Raw genomic sequence first — 19,463 nt, 5'->3', positions numbered from 1 at the left:
TTAAAAACTGGAAGCAACAATCATCACTCAGCACTGTATCCTGATTAAATCTGTATCACCAATTGGAACACAAGGAGAAAAAAACATTTAAGTACTTGCTAAGGGCTCGATGGAAATAATATTAATGGAGGAAGAGATAGCTCCACAAAACTTATATTGGGATTGGACTTTATAGGAAGAAAGATATCAGAAACCTGCGAACAAACAAAAAATGCAAACCCTAGTTCAAAACCTCAGTTACCTAACATGCTATAAGTTTGCTATAAAATACATTACCATGTAAGGTGCCCTCATCTCCGCCTTGGTCTTTGTGTACTTCTGCCTGATGGATTAATTCTTCTTTTTCTTTTTCCAGCTTACTATTAGCTAATCTAGAGCACAATGGTAATGTTATTAAAACAAAAAAACCACTGTTTCACAAAATATATGGCATTTCCAATGAACCGTAATATATAGTGCTTAGAACTCACTGATATTTATAAAGGCATTCATTTATTTTCCCTGCTGCAATATTACCATTCTTAAAGATCACAGAATCAAAAATCTTCATGTTTTTCTTAAAATCTGACCTGATGTTATTTTCAAGAGTAGTTTTCTTACTGGAAGAGTTCATGAGAGCATGCTACTCAGAACCTGGTAAGTAAAGGCTTTTGTCCTGCCTCTTTCTTTAGTATTTGCCTCTGAAAAGTTCAGGTTTAATGCATTCTGTGCTACTAAGAAAGTTTAAACTACATTACAAACTTGATACTTATATTAGGATCTGGTCTACTGTGATTTTCCTCCCAGCATCTATTATATAAAAGATAAAATGATTGAAATTAGGAAGATAAAATAAGGCTGGTCAGCCTCTTAGGTAGCATGGTTGAAAAATCTTATTCTCTAGATAAAGTAAACCTGGTTAAAAAAAAAAAGATTAATGTACCTGAGAACCTGAAGCTCCCTTTGAAGGCCTTGCTTTGTTTCAGCACCTTCAGGAATATGTTTGAGAATCTCAATCTTTGGGCACAATGAAAAATTAGAAAACAAATGGGATATTATAAAGATATATCCTATACATATAATAAAAGGCTATGTGCAAATTGTTCCCTTGACCAGGAATTCGACCAGAGGGTGGGGCCAGACTGGCAACTGTCTGCAGCCCCTCCCTCAGCTGGCCCCTTGACCCCTGGCCAGCTCGGCCCAATTGTCCTGATCAGGGGTGGGCTGGCCGGCCCCTACCCATGTACAAATTCGTGCACCGGGCCTCTAGTTTTCAATAAAGCATAATATTAAAAGTTGGGTTTTTAAAAGCACACATGAGCATGCATCCATCATGTTCTACTCAGTGTTCATTTAACAATTATTTATTAACTACTATATGCCAAACATTGTCTAAGGCATAGAGGACACAGAGTGAAAAAAAGCAGGCAAAGTCCCTTGCTCCATGTTCCCATGGCTCTTATATTTTTAGTGAGGAAAGACAATGAGTGTGTAATGTGAGGTGATAATAGTACCAGATGGAAAATAACCCAGGGTAAGAGGATAAAGACTGATGGAAGGTACTATAGGGTTAGGGAAGGTCTAAGCCCCCTCCATTTAAACAGAGATGTAAAGTGAGGAAGTGAGCTACGGGAATATTTGGGTAAATATTATTTAAAAGAAGAGCAAGGCCCTAAGGCTTGAATGAATTTGGTTTGCTCAAAGGACTGAAAGGTCAGTGTAGCTAGAACACTGTGGATGAAGGGAAAGAGGAGGCTACTGAGCAAAGCAGATGCCAGACCATGTGGATCCTTACAGGCTATGGAAAGAACTTTACAGTTTTACTCCAGGATAACAGGGAACCATTGGAAGGTTCTACGGATGAGATTGCTATATTTGCTTTATGCTTCAAAAGAATTACTTGGAAACTATGTGGAAAATAGATCAGGGACGGGAGAAGGCAAAACAAGGGAAGAGTAGAAGCTGGGAGACCAGTTGGGAGATTATGAGAATAGTTCAGGTGTGATAGAACAGTTTGGACTCTACTGGCAGTGTTAGAGGTGTTGAGATGTTGTCAGATGTGGGATAGATTTTGAAACTGAGCTAACATGATTTATGAAAAAGATGTGAGGTGTGGGAGAAAAAAAGGAGCTGATAATCTAAGGTTTTGGGCTTAAACAAATGAGGGAATGATGGTGTCATTCACTTAGATGGGCCTTCCAAGGGTAAGATTAGCCAAGAGTTCATTTTTAGCTACATAAGACAATATCAAGGAGTGGCTTGAGATATAATGCATTATTTTATAATGTAAATAAAAATTTCATTACTTGCCTGTTGCTCAAGGTCTTCAGTGTATTTCTTAACTTTTTGTTCTCTCTTTGTTGCTTGTCTTACAAGCTGTTTAAGATCAGTAAGGCTTTGGGCTTTTTTGGCAATATCAGTTTCTAATTCTTTCAATTTGGTTTCATACATTCTAAAAGCATAAAAGAAAATAATAGGTGTACACATGGAAAATAATTTCACTGATTTAAGACAGTTCAAATTATTGCACTGAAAATAACAAAGAATACCTTATTATACTGCTTCTTTAAGTCAAACCTTTTGCTACATATTTATTTAGCATTAGCTGACAGTAAGTACTCCTAACAGGCCAATTAAAAAAAAAAAAAAAGAAGAAGAAGTTAACTGTTTCCCAAGGTTATAAACAAGGATGGAGCTTGAATATGATGACTTTAAAATATTAAATATATTTTTCAGTCACAAAACAAAACAAAAAAAAAAGTAAAATTCATTAGAATATCAAATTCTATATTCTTGGATATTCTTTTCAAATAAATATGTTTTTTTATTGATTTCAGAGAGAGGAAAGGAAAGTGAGAGAAAGATACATACATTAATGAAAGAGAAACATCGATTAGCTGCCTCCTTCACACTCCCTACTGGGGATCCAGCCTGCAGCCCAGGCATGTGCTTGGTCAGGAATCGAACCAGCAACCTCCTGGTGCATGGGACTACACTCAATCCACTGAGCTGTACCAGATGGATCTTATGAATATAGTTAAAGATCACAAGTTAAAGCATTTCATACATGCACGCGCGCGCACACACACACACACACACACACACACACCATAAAGGTATCCAGGTAGAAAAAAAACAAAAGGACATAGGACTCTACTGGGAGAAGAAAGAGAATGGATAAGAAAAAGTATGGATAAGCGAAATGGCCTATGATGGGCTTATCAAAATCTGAACAAATATATAACCTTTAGAGAAATTATACATAGTTCAGAAAAAAATGTAACAACAAACCCAAATGCCAATAAAATTTTTTAAAACATTGAGCCAAAATAGTTGTACAAGCACATCATAACACCTTAAAGTAGGGGTGTCGAACTCAATCAGAGAAGGGGCCAAAATCTAAAATCCAGCCTAAATCGCGGGCCGAATGGTTTACTGAACAGTCATAAACTGACAATGTCATAAACTGACAATGTCATAAACTGACAGCGGAGTGCAATGATGACAGCGCGGTGCGGGCCACATTGCAAGGCCTGGCGGGCTGGATTTGGCCCGCGGGCCTTGTGTTTGACACATGTGCCTTAAAGGGAGACAATGCTTATAATATTAAAACTTTTCCAGAGAAAAGAAGGAATTCTATGGTAACAAAATCAAGCAAGAAAACTTATCTCAATACATTCCAAACACTTTTGATAAATCTTAGAAACTCAGATTAGAAGGCAATGTTCTTACCTTAACAAAGACTATGAACCAAAGTGGTAAAATATTAGAAGCTCACTTCTTCATTTCATTCAATTTCCTTGCTCAAATGCCACCCAATCAAAGGAGCCTTCTCTGATCACCCAACCTAAAACAGGGCTGCAACTCCCGGCCTGTCTCAGCAGTCAGTATAAGGCCTGACATGGATCCCACCTACAGACTTTAGCAATTTCTTTGGTGTATTTAGAGAAGCTGGAGGCTAAGGATCAAAATGAGTCTTCTGTCAAGTGGATTCTCTTAAGACTTATGTATTATAGTTTCAAGAGGGTTAACTGAATGCCTAGTGCATGCTCAGTTACCTGTATATTTCTGATTAAACACACAATCTAAAAGGCAAAGTCATCTCCAGTTAAATATGACTACCTCTGTTGGGAGCCGAGTCCCCTTTCGACCTGAGAATCGGGGGATGGAGCAAGGGTAGGTCGCCCTGCCTGCTCTCCCCCAGGAGTCGGGTCACTTGGGGACGTGGCAAGCAACAGTGTCCTTCGTTCTGCTGTGTGTGCAAAATTGGAATCTGCAAACATGTCCTTGAATTAACATAGCAGAGTACAGCTAGACGAAATATCCCAGGCAGCAATCTCCCTGTGTAGGTCTTAAGGAACTGGCACGTAGCCATCATGCCGAGAGAAGGCCATTTGGAGGAATGCCCAGCTTTAGTGTATAAAGGAGTTTGCGTCTTTAATAAATCTGCTGCAGTGCCATCGAGCATTCCAGCCCCCCTGAAGCCCCGCTGTTCCTGTCCTTTTCTTTTTTCTTTTCTTTCTTTTCCTGAGCCACCTAGCCCGATCTTCAGGACCTGTAGTACCGGCTGGTTCCGGTATACCTCTCTCAAATATTTATGAACTTCATAAACTCTTTTCACATTAATATTCTTCCCTAAATGCTCAAAGAGCCCTTTTTAGAAAAGGAAGGACAGGGATTATCATTTCCACAAATACTAAAATGTGATCTCACAGAGAAGAGACGTAATGTAGTTAAGGTCACAGTGAAATTAGGTGTTTCTCCACGAAGCTACCTGGCTCTCTAAGCAAAGTAGGCCTGTTAGGAAAACAAAAGGCACAGAGTATGGCATGAAGGAGGTACTGAGCAAATATTTGCTGAGTAAATACATCTTAAAGCAACTCAAAATCCCTTGAGCTCATGCATTATTATTATAGAATAAAATAAAAGACCAAAAAATCTACTGAGAGTGTTGTTGGTTGAGACCCTCTGCTGGGGTCCAAGCAGATCTAAGAAGAAACACCTTCTCCCCTTCATCCTGTTACACATTATTTCATTTAGCCCCTAGACTTGCCCTCTGATGGGATTGAGAGAGGGCTAGAATGGGGAAGAGTGGCTTTGATTTCTCAGTATATTAGGACAGGAACCAAGGACCTCTCACCAGGACAGCCTGGCCATCTGGGCTGCCCTCTAAGTACCTGCATAACCTGCTTTTCTCCTTGGACTTGGTTGACAAGGGCCAAGTGCAGATCCACTAAGGGATGTGTAGCCTCACAATGCTAAGGCTCCCATCCTAGTTGTAGGAATGGTGATTGCCATCCCACCCTTCATCAAGTCCATCCTAAATAGCAGGTAAACAATGTAAGGGAAACTAGGGATGCATGGACATAAGAACCCTAGGCATACGGGAAGATAAAGATGTGTTTGCCTCTGAAATGGGGCCAGCAGACATACAGAACACAAGTAATACAGGATGACTTTAATGGGAAAAGAATGGGCAAGATTTCATTGGTCTCTGGCTTTTATACTGTTACTAGAGGTCCAGTGCATGAAATTTGTACACTGGTAGGGTCCCTAGCAGCGGCCGGCTGGGTACTCCTTCCCTTCCACCAGCCACCTGCCACAGCCGACCAGGGCATCCCCCTCTTCCCCCGGCTAACCCCGCCACCTGGTTGAACTCCCAGAGGAACTCCAGGTTGGGGGGACAATTTGCATACTACACTTTCATTATGTAGGATAAGCAGCTGCTTATGATTGGAAATGAGATTGACATCAAAGGTTTTTATTGGCTCATCAGTCATGATGAACGACTGTGGTGACAGTGGGATGCACACAAGAATGTTTACTTGTGAATTCCCACAATCTCTTTCATAGCCACAAGGTTATTGTCAGGGATCACACATACTTGCAGAAAAGGTTCACAGAGAAGGAGAAAAGCAAGTGAAAGGAAGCAGAAGCCAGTGCGACACTACAGCAGTTGCTGAATTCATCTGTTGGGGCTATTTGAAGGACAAGTTGCGCAGAATACAGTGCCAAAAACACAGCCCAGCCCAGGTCCAGTATGCCACAGGCTGTGACAAAATGGCTCAACTGTGCCTGGCTTATACTTGAGGAAGAAAACGAACACAGCATAAAGCTGAGTTGGAGCTGGACAAAGCAGTGCCCGGGAGGAGCTGGCGTAGCAGTCCAGGCTCCCGGCTGACAGCGGCTTCCGCATGCCCACCCAGCTCCAGGAGCTCCGCCCAGCTCCGCTCTGCTCTGTCCCAGGCCCTGCCACCCAAATCAGTTAAGTACTTGAAGAAAGAAAAAGACTCTCTGGCAATGCTAGGATCATAAAAGAGTAAGTATCAGGTAAAAACAAACAACCAAACAGTTCATCAGGAAAGAACTAAGTGAATCAGAATAGTGCCATATTCTTTTAAAATGGCAGAATTAGAGCTGATTCAATTGAGTTAGTTTTTAGGCTACTTATCCATACCTTGTAACAACAATTGATTTCCAGCTCTTGCTGTCAGCACCCTCGAGCTGTGGGCCTCTACTTTCCGCCAACTGTAACCTCTTTCCCATCTCTTCTAGTTGAACTGTCATCTTCTCATTCAATATTTCTAAGTTATTCTTGGCTATCCGCAATTTCTCTGCAGCTTCAGTTTCCTGTCAATAGGAGCTAATTAGTATATTATGATGTAATGTCTCACTGTTGTCACAGATGCAATACACTCAAAATGATCACTATAAATTAGAAAATAAAATAATCTGGAGTTCTAAATGCTGATTAAAATTGCAATAAAAATCCCATGTTTCTTTACTCTAAAATAGCAATACAATCAGAATAATTAGAACAACAGATCATTTAAATGGGGTTAGAGAAATATATTTACAAGTATTTAATTCTAGTGGCTACTCTAAATGTGTCATTTTGTTTGGTTACTTTAAGTTTTTTATCTTTGTCTATAATACTTACAGAATAATGGATAGTATATGTCTTTACAGATTAAAAATATCTTTTGTTTTGACTCTAATACTTGAGAGACCTACCAATATGCATAAGTTATGTATAAGTGCCACAGATTATTTCCACTACTAAACACCCATGTTCAAAGAACAGCATCAATCTGAAGTTTCGACTTTGTGTGGTGGATACACAGTGCAATACACAGATCTTAGTAGCACAGACACCCACACCTGAAACTTGTACGATCATATTAACCAATGTCACTCCAATAAATTTAATAAAAAGGGAAAAATTAAAAATACTAATTTCAATTTATTCATTGGATCATCCATATAAATAATAATACCTACTTGTCTGGGCAAGGAATATATTTTGCTACTTCGGAAGGAATCTTACTGTTCATTTAACAAAACAGTTTCATATACATCTTATTGCACAGTAGGCATTGTTCTAAGTCATGTGTACAAAAAGTCACTCACTTAAGCCTTACAGCAGGTAAAGTAAAACAGACATACTTATTATCCCCAACTTCACAGTTGAGGAAACTAGGGATATAGGTTAGTACAATGATCAGCAAACCGCGGCTTGCAAGCCACATGCGGCTCTTTGGCCCCTTGAGTGTGGCTCTTCCACAAAATACCACGTGTGTGTGGGCACGCATGAACAGTGCGATTGAAACTTCATGGCCCATCCGCAGAAGTCGGTTTTCGGCTCTCAAAAGAAATTTCAATCGTTGTACTGTTGACATTTGGCTCTGTTGACTAATGAGTTTGCAGAATACTGGGTTACTAGTTTCACCTAGTTACCATGGCTAATAAATGACAGAGCTAAGATTTAAATCCCAGCTTCTACATTATACTGCCTCTTAATTTATTATGTTTTTATTTTCAACATTCCTCATGGTGAAAGGATGGCAAAAATAACACAATTCACAGAAATCTTAATAACTACTTTGAATAAACATATCAACGTTTTTCATTCAGTTTTTCCAAGATAAATCAGTAAATTAACATAAAAATAATTATAATCCTAATGAAAAGTCATACTTTCTTAAGTTCTTTACGAAGCCGTTCATTTTCAGCAACAATTTTCTCTGTGCCTTTGGTCTTGGATTCATATTGTACACTCAACTGTCGTCCAAGATGAGCTTTAAGTTTTTCTAATTCAGTCTAGCAATAAAAAAAATAGCTGTACATTATTAAAACAATGAAATATAGTAAAAGATGATCTTCTAAACTTATCAAACTTAATTCAAAGTAGTTGAGAAGATAATAGTTGATATAATAATAATTAAAGTATTCCATCTAAGATTAGTCATCTACAGCATAGGTTCCCAACCCTGCCTATATACACTAGAATGAACTGATGACTTGAAAAATTTTAAATCACCATTACGAATGGTAGCACCCTACCCAGAGGAATATAATCAATCTCAGGATAGGGACTTAGGCATCTGTATTTTTGAAAATAGATACAGGTAATTAATTATTTTTATGCTAAATTCTCTAAGAACCATTGGTCTTAAAATAATAAAATGATCAAGTAATTATTCTAACTACTCCTAGTCTTTATTTCCAGTAAGCTTTTCAGTATATGCAAAATATCTCCTGTAGTCATTAAAGCCATTTTATATAGATGGTATATATTTAAAATTTTCCTTTAAAAATTAATAAAAATTATAATAGTAAAATATTCCATACAAATAATCATATTTAAAATATTACCTTCAATTTTTCATTTTCCTGCTCAATATTAGCCATTTTTTCACTGGTCAGTATTCCTGATGCTCTTTTCAACTGTTCATTTTCCCTTTGGACTTTTTCAACTACTTTTTTCATTAAACCAATGGTTTTCTCTAGTTCTGGGATTGTCTTTCCACTTCTGCCGGACTACAGAAGAATATAACTTTCAATTAAGTTAAATATTTTAGAGAATATAAAGTATCAATAACACACCAAGCTCATTATTATACTCACATTATTAATTTCTAACATTTGAAGCCAAAACTTCAAATGTTAGAAATTTTATTTCAATATTATTTCAATTTATCATTATAAATAACCCTCTAAGATAGGAATTATAATTCTAATTTTACATACAAGAAAATTAAGAGTCAGAGATTTGATATTCCTAAAGTTATGCAGCTGTTAAGTAACAGCTTAAAGACTCTATCCTTGATGTCTGTTCCAAATAAATAAACTTAAGAACCTAAATATTCTATTTAACTAATGTTCACTACAATATACCAGTTTTCTTTATATGCGATAATCCCCCATCCCCCCCAACATATTGTCTTTAAAGAGCTCATAAGTTATTGAATTTGAATTGCAGTGTAACAAAGTTGATGTTCTTTAAGAATAACCATTGATGCCCAGGCAGTGGGGCCAGGATTTGGTAGCTAGTGCTGAAAGAAAACCCTTGAGTGCATCTTTCCTGGGACTATGCCAGTGGTAGCTGTCACTCAATGGTACAGAGTGGGGGGGAAAGGAAAAAAAAGAATAACCATTGATTAAAAATTTAGTTTCTGACCAATAAAATAGGAGAGATAGCTGAAATTAAAAACCTGGTGTAAAGTTATCAAAAGATCTGGGTCAGCAATTAATAAGTTTAACTGCTTATAATTTAAAGTAAAAAGGTTTTTAATAGTCAAGTAAAATAATCTGCTTACTTGTTTGGCATTTTATTCAGTATTCTCACAGTAAATAACCCTAAAATATAAACTTTTACATAATTTCAATACTGTATACTTTTATTATTAACTTAGAAAAGGTTAAATTAACAAATAGATATTTATTTATGAAATGAATGTTGCTGACTGCCATCAGATATATGTCTGAATACTTTTGTAATGACATTAAATTTTTTTATCAAATCTATTATATATTTAATATTATTACTTGACAAAGTTTTTGTCTTTTATGATTGTTTCCACTTGTACTAGTTAACAACATATCAACAGGGAATTAAATATTTGGTCTTGACCTTATTTATTGTAAAAGATGAATACGAAATACATGAAAAGAAAAAACAATACTACAATAAAATTTCGGAAACATGTTTACAGAGCATTATACTAAGAAGTTGCCATGGACATCATAAAATAATTACACAATGTTAGAATTATACCTAGGAGCACTTAGTAGTTACCTTAATGAAGAAAAGGATGATTCCTGAAAGTTAAATGTTTTCAAGGTGTGGAGAGATATGCAAAATGAGAGATGAAGTGGGGTAAAAGTGAAATAACATGCATGTAAGGTGTGACAGATGATAAAACATTAACTTGAAACACAGAAAAGCTTAATAATGTTATATATTGTAGATGCAGCAGAATAAACACTGAAACTGTAAACTAGTAAAGGCATATCACTACTGTTGCAACTTATCCCTGAAACCAAACCAATATATGGCATATTCTCCCAAACTCACCCCTCTAACATGGCCAAGTTTCCGATCAACTTCTGCTTTTTCTTTTTTAAGAAATTCACACATTTCCTTCAAATCTCTTACTTGATTCTGTACGATTAAAGCAAACATGTAACAATTTAACACAGCTACAGCCATTGGAAAGAAAAGACAAACCATGCATCTGAACTAGCAATCGCTTTAACTGAATACCAAACTCAACAAGTGGGTCTTTAGCAACAAGAAGTATTTTGAACTAATACATATATTGAATTAAAATGTATAAATAGAAGCATATTATGTATATGAATTTTAAGAACTATTTTTGCCTTAATATGCAATATAAATTTGAGTTTAGGACCCTGATTTTAACTGTCCCATAAATTACATATGTAAATCCATTTGGTATGGAGAAACAGACAACTGACCTTCTAACACTGGCTCTAACAGTGTAAAAATCAGAATGAGAAGAAAGAAATAGCTAAATTATATGATTATCAGTAGAATTAACAGACTGTTAATATTTTAGGTTAAAAAAACAGAACTGAAACAATTAACCAGCCAAGAGAAAAAGATGATTCCTATAAATAGCATAAGATCTGAAAAACCAAAGGTAATCTTTATAAAAACATCAAAATAAATAACATTTCTAAGAGAGACAATTAACCTAATATATATTTTAATATAAAGATTTAATTTTTTTTAGAGAGATCCTAATATCTTAAAGGTGAAAATTGTTAATGAAGTACACCAGGAATCCTCTGAGTGCTGGGCATTTGAATTTGCTATTTCTGTTGTCCGGAACTCTTTTTCAGTTATTTGCATGACCCACTTCTTTATTTGTCCCCTAGCTCTCTACTAAAATATATTAACCAAACTACCATATTTTTTTAAATTAATTGATTTGAGAGAAAGAGAAAAACAAAGCTTTGCTGTTCCACTATGTATGCATTCACTGGTTGATTCTTGTATGTGCCCTGAATAGGGATCGAACCTGCAACCTTCGTGTATTGGTGCAATGCTATACACAACTGAGCTACTGGGCAGAGCTTCCTTACAAGGGTATTTTTGAAGATTTTTATTTATTATTATTATTATTATTATTATTATTATTATTATTTTTAGAGCAAGAGTTTCAAACTCGCGGCCAGGGGCCACTTGTGGCCCACATGAATATTTCTGCAGCCCAACCAATATAATGGTATGTGAGAAACATTTTAATAAAAATTCTGGCCAAAACCGTTTTTGGCTCAGTGGATAGAGCGTCAGCCTGCGGACTGAAAGGTCCCGGGTTTGATTCCGGTCAAGGGCATGTACCTTGGTTGCAGGCACATCCCCAGTAGGGGATGTGCAAGAGGCAGCTGATCAATGATTCTCTCTCATCGATGTTTCTAACTCTCTATCTCTCTCCCTTCCTCTCTGTACAAAAATCAATAAAATATATTTTAAAAAATTCTGTAACTTAATTTCTACAATATTCTTTTATACATAATCCTATCTAATAAAGAGGGAATATGCTAATTGACTATAACATTCTCAATGATGGTGGCAACCACAGCCACAAGATGGCGGTGTCCAGTCCCCTCAGCCCCACTGGGGCAGCAGGTGCATGGAACAGCCGGATCCATCCCAAGGTGGTCTGGCCACTCTACACACCTGCTTCCGGAGTCCCCCAGTCCCCTCAACTCCCAAGCCACCCCGGGCTGGTCCAAGATGCAGGCAAGCCTCAGATAGCAGCTTCCCAGCCACCCAGGGCTGGCCCAAGGCACAGGCAAGCCTTGGATGGAGGCTGCCCAGCCGACACCTGAGGCACAGGCAAGCCTCGGATGTTTGCTGCACAGCCACCCCAGGGCCACCTGAGGCTCAGATAACCAAGGCCAGCCAATGTTTGCACTGCTGGTAGTGGCAGCAGCAGAGGTGTGATGGGTGTGTTGCCTTTCCTGATCGCTGGGTTGCCTCCCACCCCTGAGGGTTCCCAGAATGTGAGAGGGGGCAGGTTGGGCTGAGGGACCCCCACCCCTCCAGTGCATGACTTTTCATGCACCGGACCTCTAGTCCATATATATATATTGTGTGTGTGTATGTGTGTGTGTGTGTGTGTGTGTGTGTGTGTGTGTATATATATATATATATATATATATATATATATATATATATATATATATATATAAAATAAGCAACTGGGCGACTGGTCACTATGATGTGCACTGACCACCAGGGGGCAGACTCTCAATACAGGAGCTGCTCCCTGGTTGTCAGAGATCTCCCACAGGAGGAGTGCTGCTCAGCTGACTGACAGACACCAGAGATAGGGCTCACGGAGGGCAAGCGCATTTGTGGTGGGGCGAGCCTCTCCCATGGACACTCCCCCTGAGCAGTCCTCCCCCATCTGGACTACAGCCAGGATCAGACTGGCTGGGCGCAAGCCCACGGCCACTTCCTGGTCATGAGCATGCCGGTATCACCCTAAGAGGGGTACGCGGACACCACAGCAGAGCAGCAGCAAGCCTAACAAGTGGCGGTGGTGGCAGGCACAGTGGGTCCAGGATGAGAAGGAGCAGCAGGTGGTGTTGGACTGCTTGTTTTGATCTGATTCCAGCAGGCCATGCCAAGGGACCCACCAGTGCACAAATGTGTGCATCGGGCCTCTAGTTATTAATAATGAACTACAATGTTCACTAAGGACTGATTACTATAATCATGTTGCATTCATTTCCCTTATGCACCTTACACACCTTACACACAGGTGTACCATTTCTCTCCACTAATACTAGCAGCAAATATTTTAGCAGCTGATGGCCACGTCATTAGCCTTAGACTGACTGGTTTGGTGTGTGCAACAGGAAATATTTCGCTTTCAGAAAACAAGAAAAATAGGTTTATTTGTGTTACATTTATTAATTTGTGCAGTTATTCAGTGTTTGGTAAGTTAATGTCAAGAAAAAATATTAATTTTTATTAATATATTCTATTATTTTATGTTAATGACTCATTTATTTTAGCCCTTTGTATTCAGCATGTCTCCATTGAAATAAACCTACGTTTCTTTGAAAATTAAAGCTTTTGATTTTTTGTGGCCCACATAAACTTAAAACTTGCTTATTTGACCAATGTTTGACATGCTTGTTTTAAAGAGAGAGGGAGAGGGAAAGAGAAACATCAGTGTGAGAGCAAAATGTCAACTGGCTATCTGCTACATGCCCCTACTTGCAATCAAGCCCACAACCCAGGCATCTACCATGATCAGGAATCATTTCAGTGCACATGACAATATCCAAGAAACTGAGTTACACCAGCCAGGACAAAACAGTATTTTAAATAGCAACTCTTCAAACCTCCACCTACCCCTCACATACCACATTTACACCAACCTTGCTGTTTCTCCTTAGCACTTAATATAAGCTGACATACTATACTAGAGGCCATGTGCATGAATTTGTGCACGGGTGGGGTCTGGCTGGCCCACTTTGTTCAGGCAGATCAGGGCCTGCTGGCCGGGGGGAACGGTTGTAGGAGGTTGGCCAGCTGGCCCCGCCCCATCAGGCTGGTTGGCCGGCCACAGTGTCCATCATAGCGACTGGTCATACCGGTTGCTTCGCTTTTATAGAGTAGGGGCCAGTGCACAAATTTGTGCACCTCGAAAGGAACTGTGGGCTGTGAGGCTATGGTGGCCATAGCAGCGGGTCTCAGCCTATCCTCCGTGCCCCCCGCTCTGCCCCTCCCACTGCGGCCCCTGTTGCTCTGACAACAGCCCCACTTCCAAGGCCACTATTCCTACATGCTAACAGCATGGTGTGATTGGGGCCGGCACCAACAATGGGTGTGAGAAGGGCGGGTGCTCTCAGCAGGTGCAAGCAGCGGCTGCTGCCCCAATTGCTCTTCAAAAGTGGGGGGAAGGGGAGTAGAGAAGCCCTCATGTGCATTTGGGGCTGGCAGCCACCACTTGCACCCACTGATGATGCCAAGCGATTGGGACTCGAGCCGGGAGGCTCAGTGGGTGCAAGTGGCGGTCTGCAGATCCGGCGCCCATAGTGGGTGCAAGAGGCAGCTCTGGCACCGGCAGCAGGTATGAGCGCTGGGCAGGACCGCAGCACATGGGAGCAAAGAATTTTCAGTGACCACCAGAACCTTGCCCCGATTATAGTGACCAGTGCCCCACCTTGTTCTGGTGCCCCTGCTCATCTGCTCCACCATCCTGATACTGCCAACACCCACCATGTTCTGTGTGTGGTCCCTCGTGGTCAGCACATGTCATAGTGGCCAGTTGTTCTTCCATTCAGTCTATTTGCATATTAGTCTTTTATTATATAGCACTAGAGACCCAGTGCATGAAATTCGTGCATTTGGAGGCACCTTCTCACAATCTGGGAGTCGTCGGGGGGTGTCCGACTGATGGCACAGGCCCACACCCTAAGCTAGGGGTGTCAAACTCAATCAGAGAAGGGGCCAAAATCTAAAATCCAGCCTAAATCGCGGGCCGAATGGTTTACTGAACAGTCATAAACTGACAATGTCATAAACTGACAGCGGAGTGCAGTGATGACAGCGCGGTGCGGGCCACATTGCAAGGCCTGGCGGGCTGGATTTGGCCTGCGGGCCGTGTGTTTGACACATGTGCCCTAAGCCATCAGTCAGATATCCTTAGTGCTGCCGTGGAGGCTCCCACCACCACCACTATGCTCGCCAGCCGTGAGCCCAGCTCAGAGCTTCTGGCTGAGTGGCGCTCCGCATGGGCCACTAGGGGGAAGCTCCTGTGTTGAAGTGCCTGACCCCTGGTGGTCAGTGTGCGTCATAGCAAACGATCATTCTGCTCTTTGGTCTACTTGCAATATTAGCCTTTTATTATCCCACAAGAGGCCCAATGCACAAAATTCATGCAAGAGTAGGCCTTTGCAGCCCCAGCTGCCCCAGCCACCATGCTCGCAGCCCTGGCTTCACCCAGAAGGGTGTGTGGACAATCATTCCATTGTTGGGCTGTTCGATTTGTATATTACACGTCTATTATTATAGACTAGTGGCCCGGTGCAAGAATTCATGCACGGGGAGGGGTGTTCCTCAGCCCGGCCTGCACCCTCTCCCATCTGGGACCCCTTGAAGGATGTCCTACTGCCAGTTTAGATGGATTGGGCCTCAGCAGGCAGTCAGACATACCTCCCACAATCCGGGACTACTCGCTCCAGCCACTCACCTCCCTGCCTGCCTGATTGCCCTTAACCACTCTGCTTGCTGGCTTGCTCGTCCCCAACTGCCCCCAACTGCCAACCTGCTTGTCCCCAAATGACCCCTGCCAGCCTGATCAAAACCCAACTGTCACCCCTGCTGGTGTGCTTGTCCCCAACTGCCCCCCCCCCCCGCCCCGCTGGCCTGTTTGCCCCCATCTTCCCTCCCCACTGGCCTGCTCACCCCCAAATGCCCCCATGCTGGCCTGCTCACTCCAAACTGCTCCTCCCCCTCTCCCCCTGCTGTCCTGATCACCTCTAACTGACTCCTACTAATGGCTGTTTACCCTTAACTGGCCCTTCTGCTTGTCTGCTTAACCCAACAGCCGCTGCCATCCCATCCTGACCTGATCACCCCCCACAACCAAAAGTTCCAGCTCTTCCTTTTTTTCTTTTTTCTTTTTTTCCCCCCAGTGCATCCTTTAGTGGAGGCCAAGGCAGGCTGCAAGTATCTAGGATTTATTTATCTTCTATAATTGAAACTTTGTAGCCTTGATCAGAGACCAGGGCCGGCCAGGGCAGGCAGGAAGCTTGCCTTCCTCCATCGCCAGGGGCAACCCAAGCCTCCTGCTTGCTTCAGCTTTGTGGCTGGTCACCATCTTGGTTGGGTTAATTTGAATACTCGCTCCTAATTGGCTGGTGGGCATGGCCTGGCATTGCAGAGTGATGGTTAATTTGCATGTTTCTCTTTTTAGTGCAGATATTGACTTGTTTATTGTTTATTAGCCTTCCCCATTAGAAGGTAAGTTCCATGAGTGCAAGAATTTTTTCCATTGCTATTTCCCAGCATCTAGAAGAGTGCTTGACACAAATTAGTCACTCAACAAATAATTGCTAAAAGAATAAATGTAAAAAGTATAACATTTTTATGAATATGAGTTTTGACTTCTTTATATACTAATATGGTAAGCATAACAATTAAATAAGGAGAAAAAGGTTTTCAGGCATTAGATTTCCTAACTGTAATAAAGAATTCTAAATTTACCTTCAATCTTGGCAAATCTTTATTTGCTTGTTCAAGCTGAAATTTTAGTTCAATATTTTCAGATGACAACTTCAAGTTTTCCCTCTGAAGCTCTTGTTCTCTTTGCCAATGATCATCTGACTCTATTTCTGAAGTCTTCAGAAAAAAAAAAAGTTAGATGTACTTTTAAGGTTTAATAAATAAAACATGCATAAGACATTCTGAATCAGAAAACAATGCTAAAATGGAACATTTTCCTCAAAAGAATATGAAGAGATCTGGAGAAAACAACCAAAAATAAATAAGAATATAAAATTTGCAGGAGAAAAGGTCATATATTTTAATTAATATTGAAAGCAAAGTCAAGTATGACTTAACAATGTCTACACATATAATGAAAGTCTCCATATATACTTTCATAACAACTAAACTATAGTATTTATATTTTCAGTCTAATAATAAAGTTTGATTGTATTATACCCCATCTGCACCCCACTCCCAAATTCATATGTTGAAATCCTAACTCCCAGTACCTCAGGACCTTATTTGGAGATAGGTCCTTGGCAGAGAAAATCAAGTTAAAATAACATCTCATGACTGGTGTTCTTATACAAAAAGGAAATTTACACTCAGACATGTAACAAAGAAAGACATGTGAAGACACAGGGAGAAGACTGCCTTGTAACAGATAATGAGAGAAGTCTGGACAGATACTCCCTCACAGCCTGAAGAAGGGATAAACCCTGCTAATACCTTGACTTTGGATTTCTGGCTTCCAGAACTGTGAGAATGCATTCTTGTTATTTCAGACATCATATCTGTGGTTCTTTGTTATGGTAGCCATAGCAAACCAATACACACAAGCCTACAAAAATAAGTGCCTCAATTCCTTACTGCTTCTGAAAGCTTTCCTCATTCCATGAGCTAAAGTAATCACTCTCTTATCAGTAACACTATATTTGCATTTCTCTTGACATGAATCCATCTTGAGTTTTACTTATATTCAAATACCATATGTTATTTAAATGAGAAATCTGTGCTTGACTACTTTTTTTCTATAAAGTAGAAAGTCTCAAATTCTCAATTACTTATGTAGTGGGGGAAAAGAACCATTATGAAAATTTGGAGCATTTTTCTCTGAACATTTAAAGGTGTGATTTTAGTCAATGTTTTGAGAACTTAGGTGACTGAAATATCTTAGGAGGAAAGGATAAAGAAAAAAAAAAAGAAATTCTATTTGACTTTAATTGGGAACAAACTTATCTTATTCTGAATTGTGTAAACTGCCACAAAGAAGTGTATACATAGAAAGTTCATAAACTATAGATTTAGGCTGTTAGAATTGCATTTAAATTCTGTTCTGCATATTTTCTTTTATAAGTAATTCTTTTTTTAAAAAAAATAAAACACATATTTTTATTGATTAGAGAGAGAGAAAGTGTTCTGCATCAATCACTAGAGATGTTATTCTCTAAGCTTCTCATGTGAATTACCAGTAATACACTGCAAAGTATTGTGGCTATTACATGTAGACTGAGAGTTTATCACAACATAAATAGCAATACATGTAACTTTCCTTTTTTCATTATAAAAAAGTATCTTATAATACCTGGGGGGAAAAACTACTGAAGGAATTTACTATGTATGTTAGAATGTCACACAGCATCACAACAAATTTTTATTGATATTATTCACTGTGTGAAGTTTTACTTGTATTGAGATTTTATAGCAAGCTGTCTTAGAAATTTATGAGGCAAAATAAACACATCTAATGTGCCTTACTTTTGCTATTCTGTTATCTAATCTAATCATTTCAAGTGAGCACCATTGGTAAAACAGGGAGTACTAAAAGGGAGAGATCAACCAAAGGACTTATGTGCACATATATGAGCCTAACCAGTGGTCAAGGACAATAGATGGGTGGGGACATGAGTGGGGTGGAGGTGGGGGATTGGAATGGGGGGTTGAGGACAAATATGTGATGCCTTAATCAATACAGAAATTAATTAAAAAGTTAAAATAAAATGATTTAGGAAATGCATAACCACTACTTTAGTAAGAACTAGTCAAATGTTTGGGTTTAAGGAGAAGTTTATTAATAATTAATATTTCTTACAAACCCTACACAACTCTTTTTCATTTGTATCACATATCTATACTACTTGCTATAAGGAAACTCAGCTAACAAAGAAATAAAGGACTGCCATGTACTCAAACCTGGGGCCCGCCATTTCCTGGCTGGATTGGCACGTCAGTCTCAGAGTTTGCCTGAGTAGCCTCCTCAGCACACGGATTCACTGCAGCAGCAACTGTGGCAGGAGCCGGGTCCTCCCCGGGAGATTCTTCTGGGTCCGTGCAGCTGCTGTGACTGAGGTCTTCAGCTATGTGTTCCTTTCCCTTCCCATTCTTCACTACTTCATTCTCTTCTTTGACTTTATATTCCTGCTTATTATTTTCACAACAGCCTTGATTAATTTTCTCAATTTTAGGATCGGGACTATTTTCTAAACTGGTTTAAAATCTGCCAAGGTGTCATCATTTAGCCTAAATAGACTTGATTTATTGTTTGGCCTTGCCTCAGATATATTTAACTCAGTAGAATCTATAACATATCCTGCTTTGTGTTTTCCTTCTTACTGTGGAGTATTTCTCGATTTCTGATGATGTAAGTTGTCATTGGCATCTATTCCTTTCTCATTTTTAATTCTGAGCACTCTTAGGGTTTTTTTTTTGTTTTTTTTTAGTTGTTCCTTTATAAAGTGTTCTTTGTGTGAAAAATATTGTGCCTATTGTGCCTGTATTCATTAACACTGTTAGAATAGGTAGAAAGAGTACTTGTGTTATGTAACAGATTCTGCTTATTCAGAAAGAGAAAAAACATGAAAAGAAAAACAATAATAAAAGAGTACACACTGAGTGATTTAAAATAAAATTCTAATAATTCTTCATTAATGAGTCTTTATAAAGA

At 39.5% G+C, this 19,463-nt stretch overlaps 1 protein-coding gene across 5 annotated transcripts in view; it reads right to left on the bottom strand.

Moving 5' to 3' along the window:
* The window catches only part of CEP290 (centrosomal protein 290), a 114,470-nt gene that overhangs the window by 5,992 nt on the left and 89,015 nt on the right, over nucleotides 1-19,463 (bottom strand). For 2 of the 5 annotated variants that reach the window (XM_084876934.1, XM_084876935.1), the window contains exons 44-52: nucleotides 18,713-18,937; nucleotides 16,517-16,651; nucleotides 10,337-10,423; nucleotides 8,635-8,799; nucleotides 7,957-8,079; nucleotides 6,437-6,609; nucleotides 2,290-2,431; nucleotides 923-996; nucleotides 277-371 (exon numbers count right to left, since the gene is read on the bottom strand). In XM_084876934.1, the coding sequence (XP_084733060.1) occupies nucleotides 277-371; nucleotides 923-996; nucleotides 2,290-2,431; nucleotides 6,437-6,609; nucleotides 7,957-8,079; nucleotides 8,635-8,799; nucleotides 10,337-10,423; nucleotides 16,517-16,651; nucleotides 18,713-18,937 (1,219 nt within the window). The remainder of the gene's footprint in view (nucleotides 1-276; nucleotides 372-922; nucleotides 997-2,289; nucleotides 2,432-6,436; nucleotides 6,610-7,956; nucleotides 8,080-8,634; nucleotides 8,800-10,336; nucleotides 10,424-16,516; nucleotides 16,652-18,712; nucleotides 18,938-19,463) is intronic. The other 3 variants (XM_084876938.1, XM_084876937.1, XM_084876936.1) reach the window with 2 other exon arrangements.

Source organism: Pipistrellus hanaki (assembly GCF_964339955.1).
Source record: "Pipistrellus hanaki genome assembly, chromosome: 3".
Classification (NCBI taxonomy): Eukaryota; Metazoa; Chordata; class Mammalia; order Chiroptera; family Vespertilionidae; genus Pipistrellus; species Pipistrellus hanaki.
This window is presented reverse-complemented; position numbering and strand designations above follow the sequence as displayed.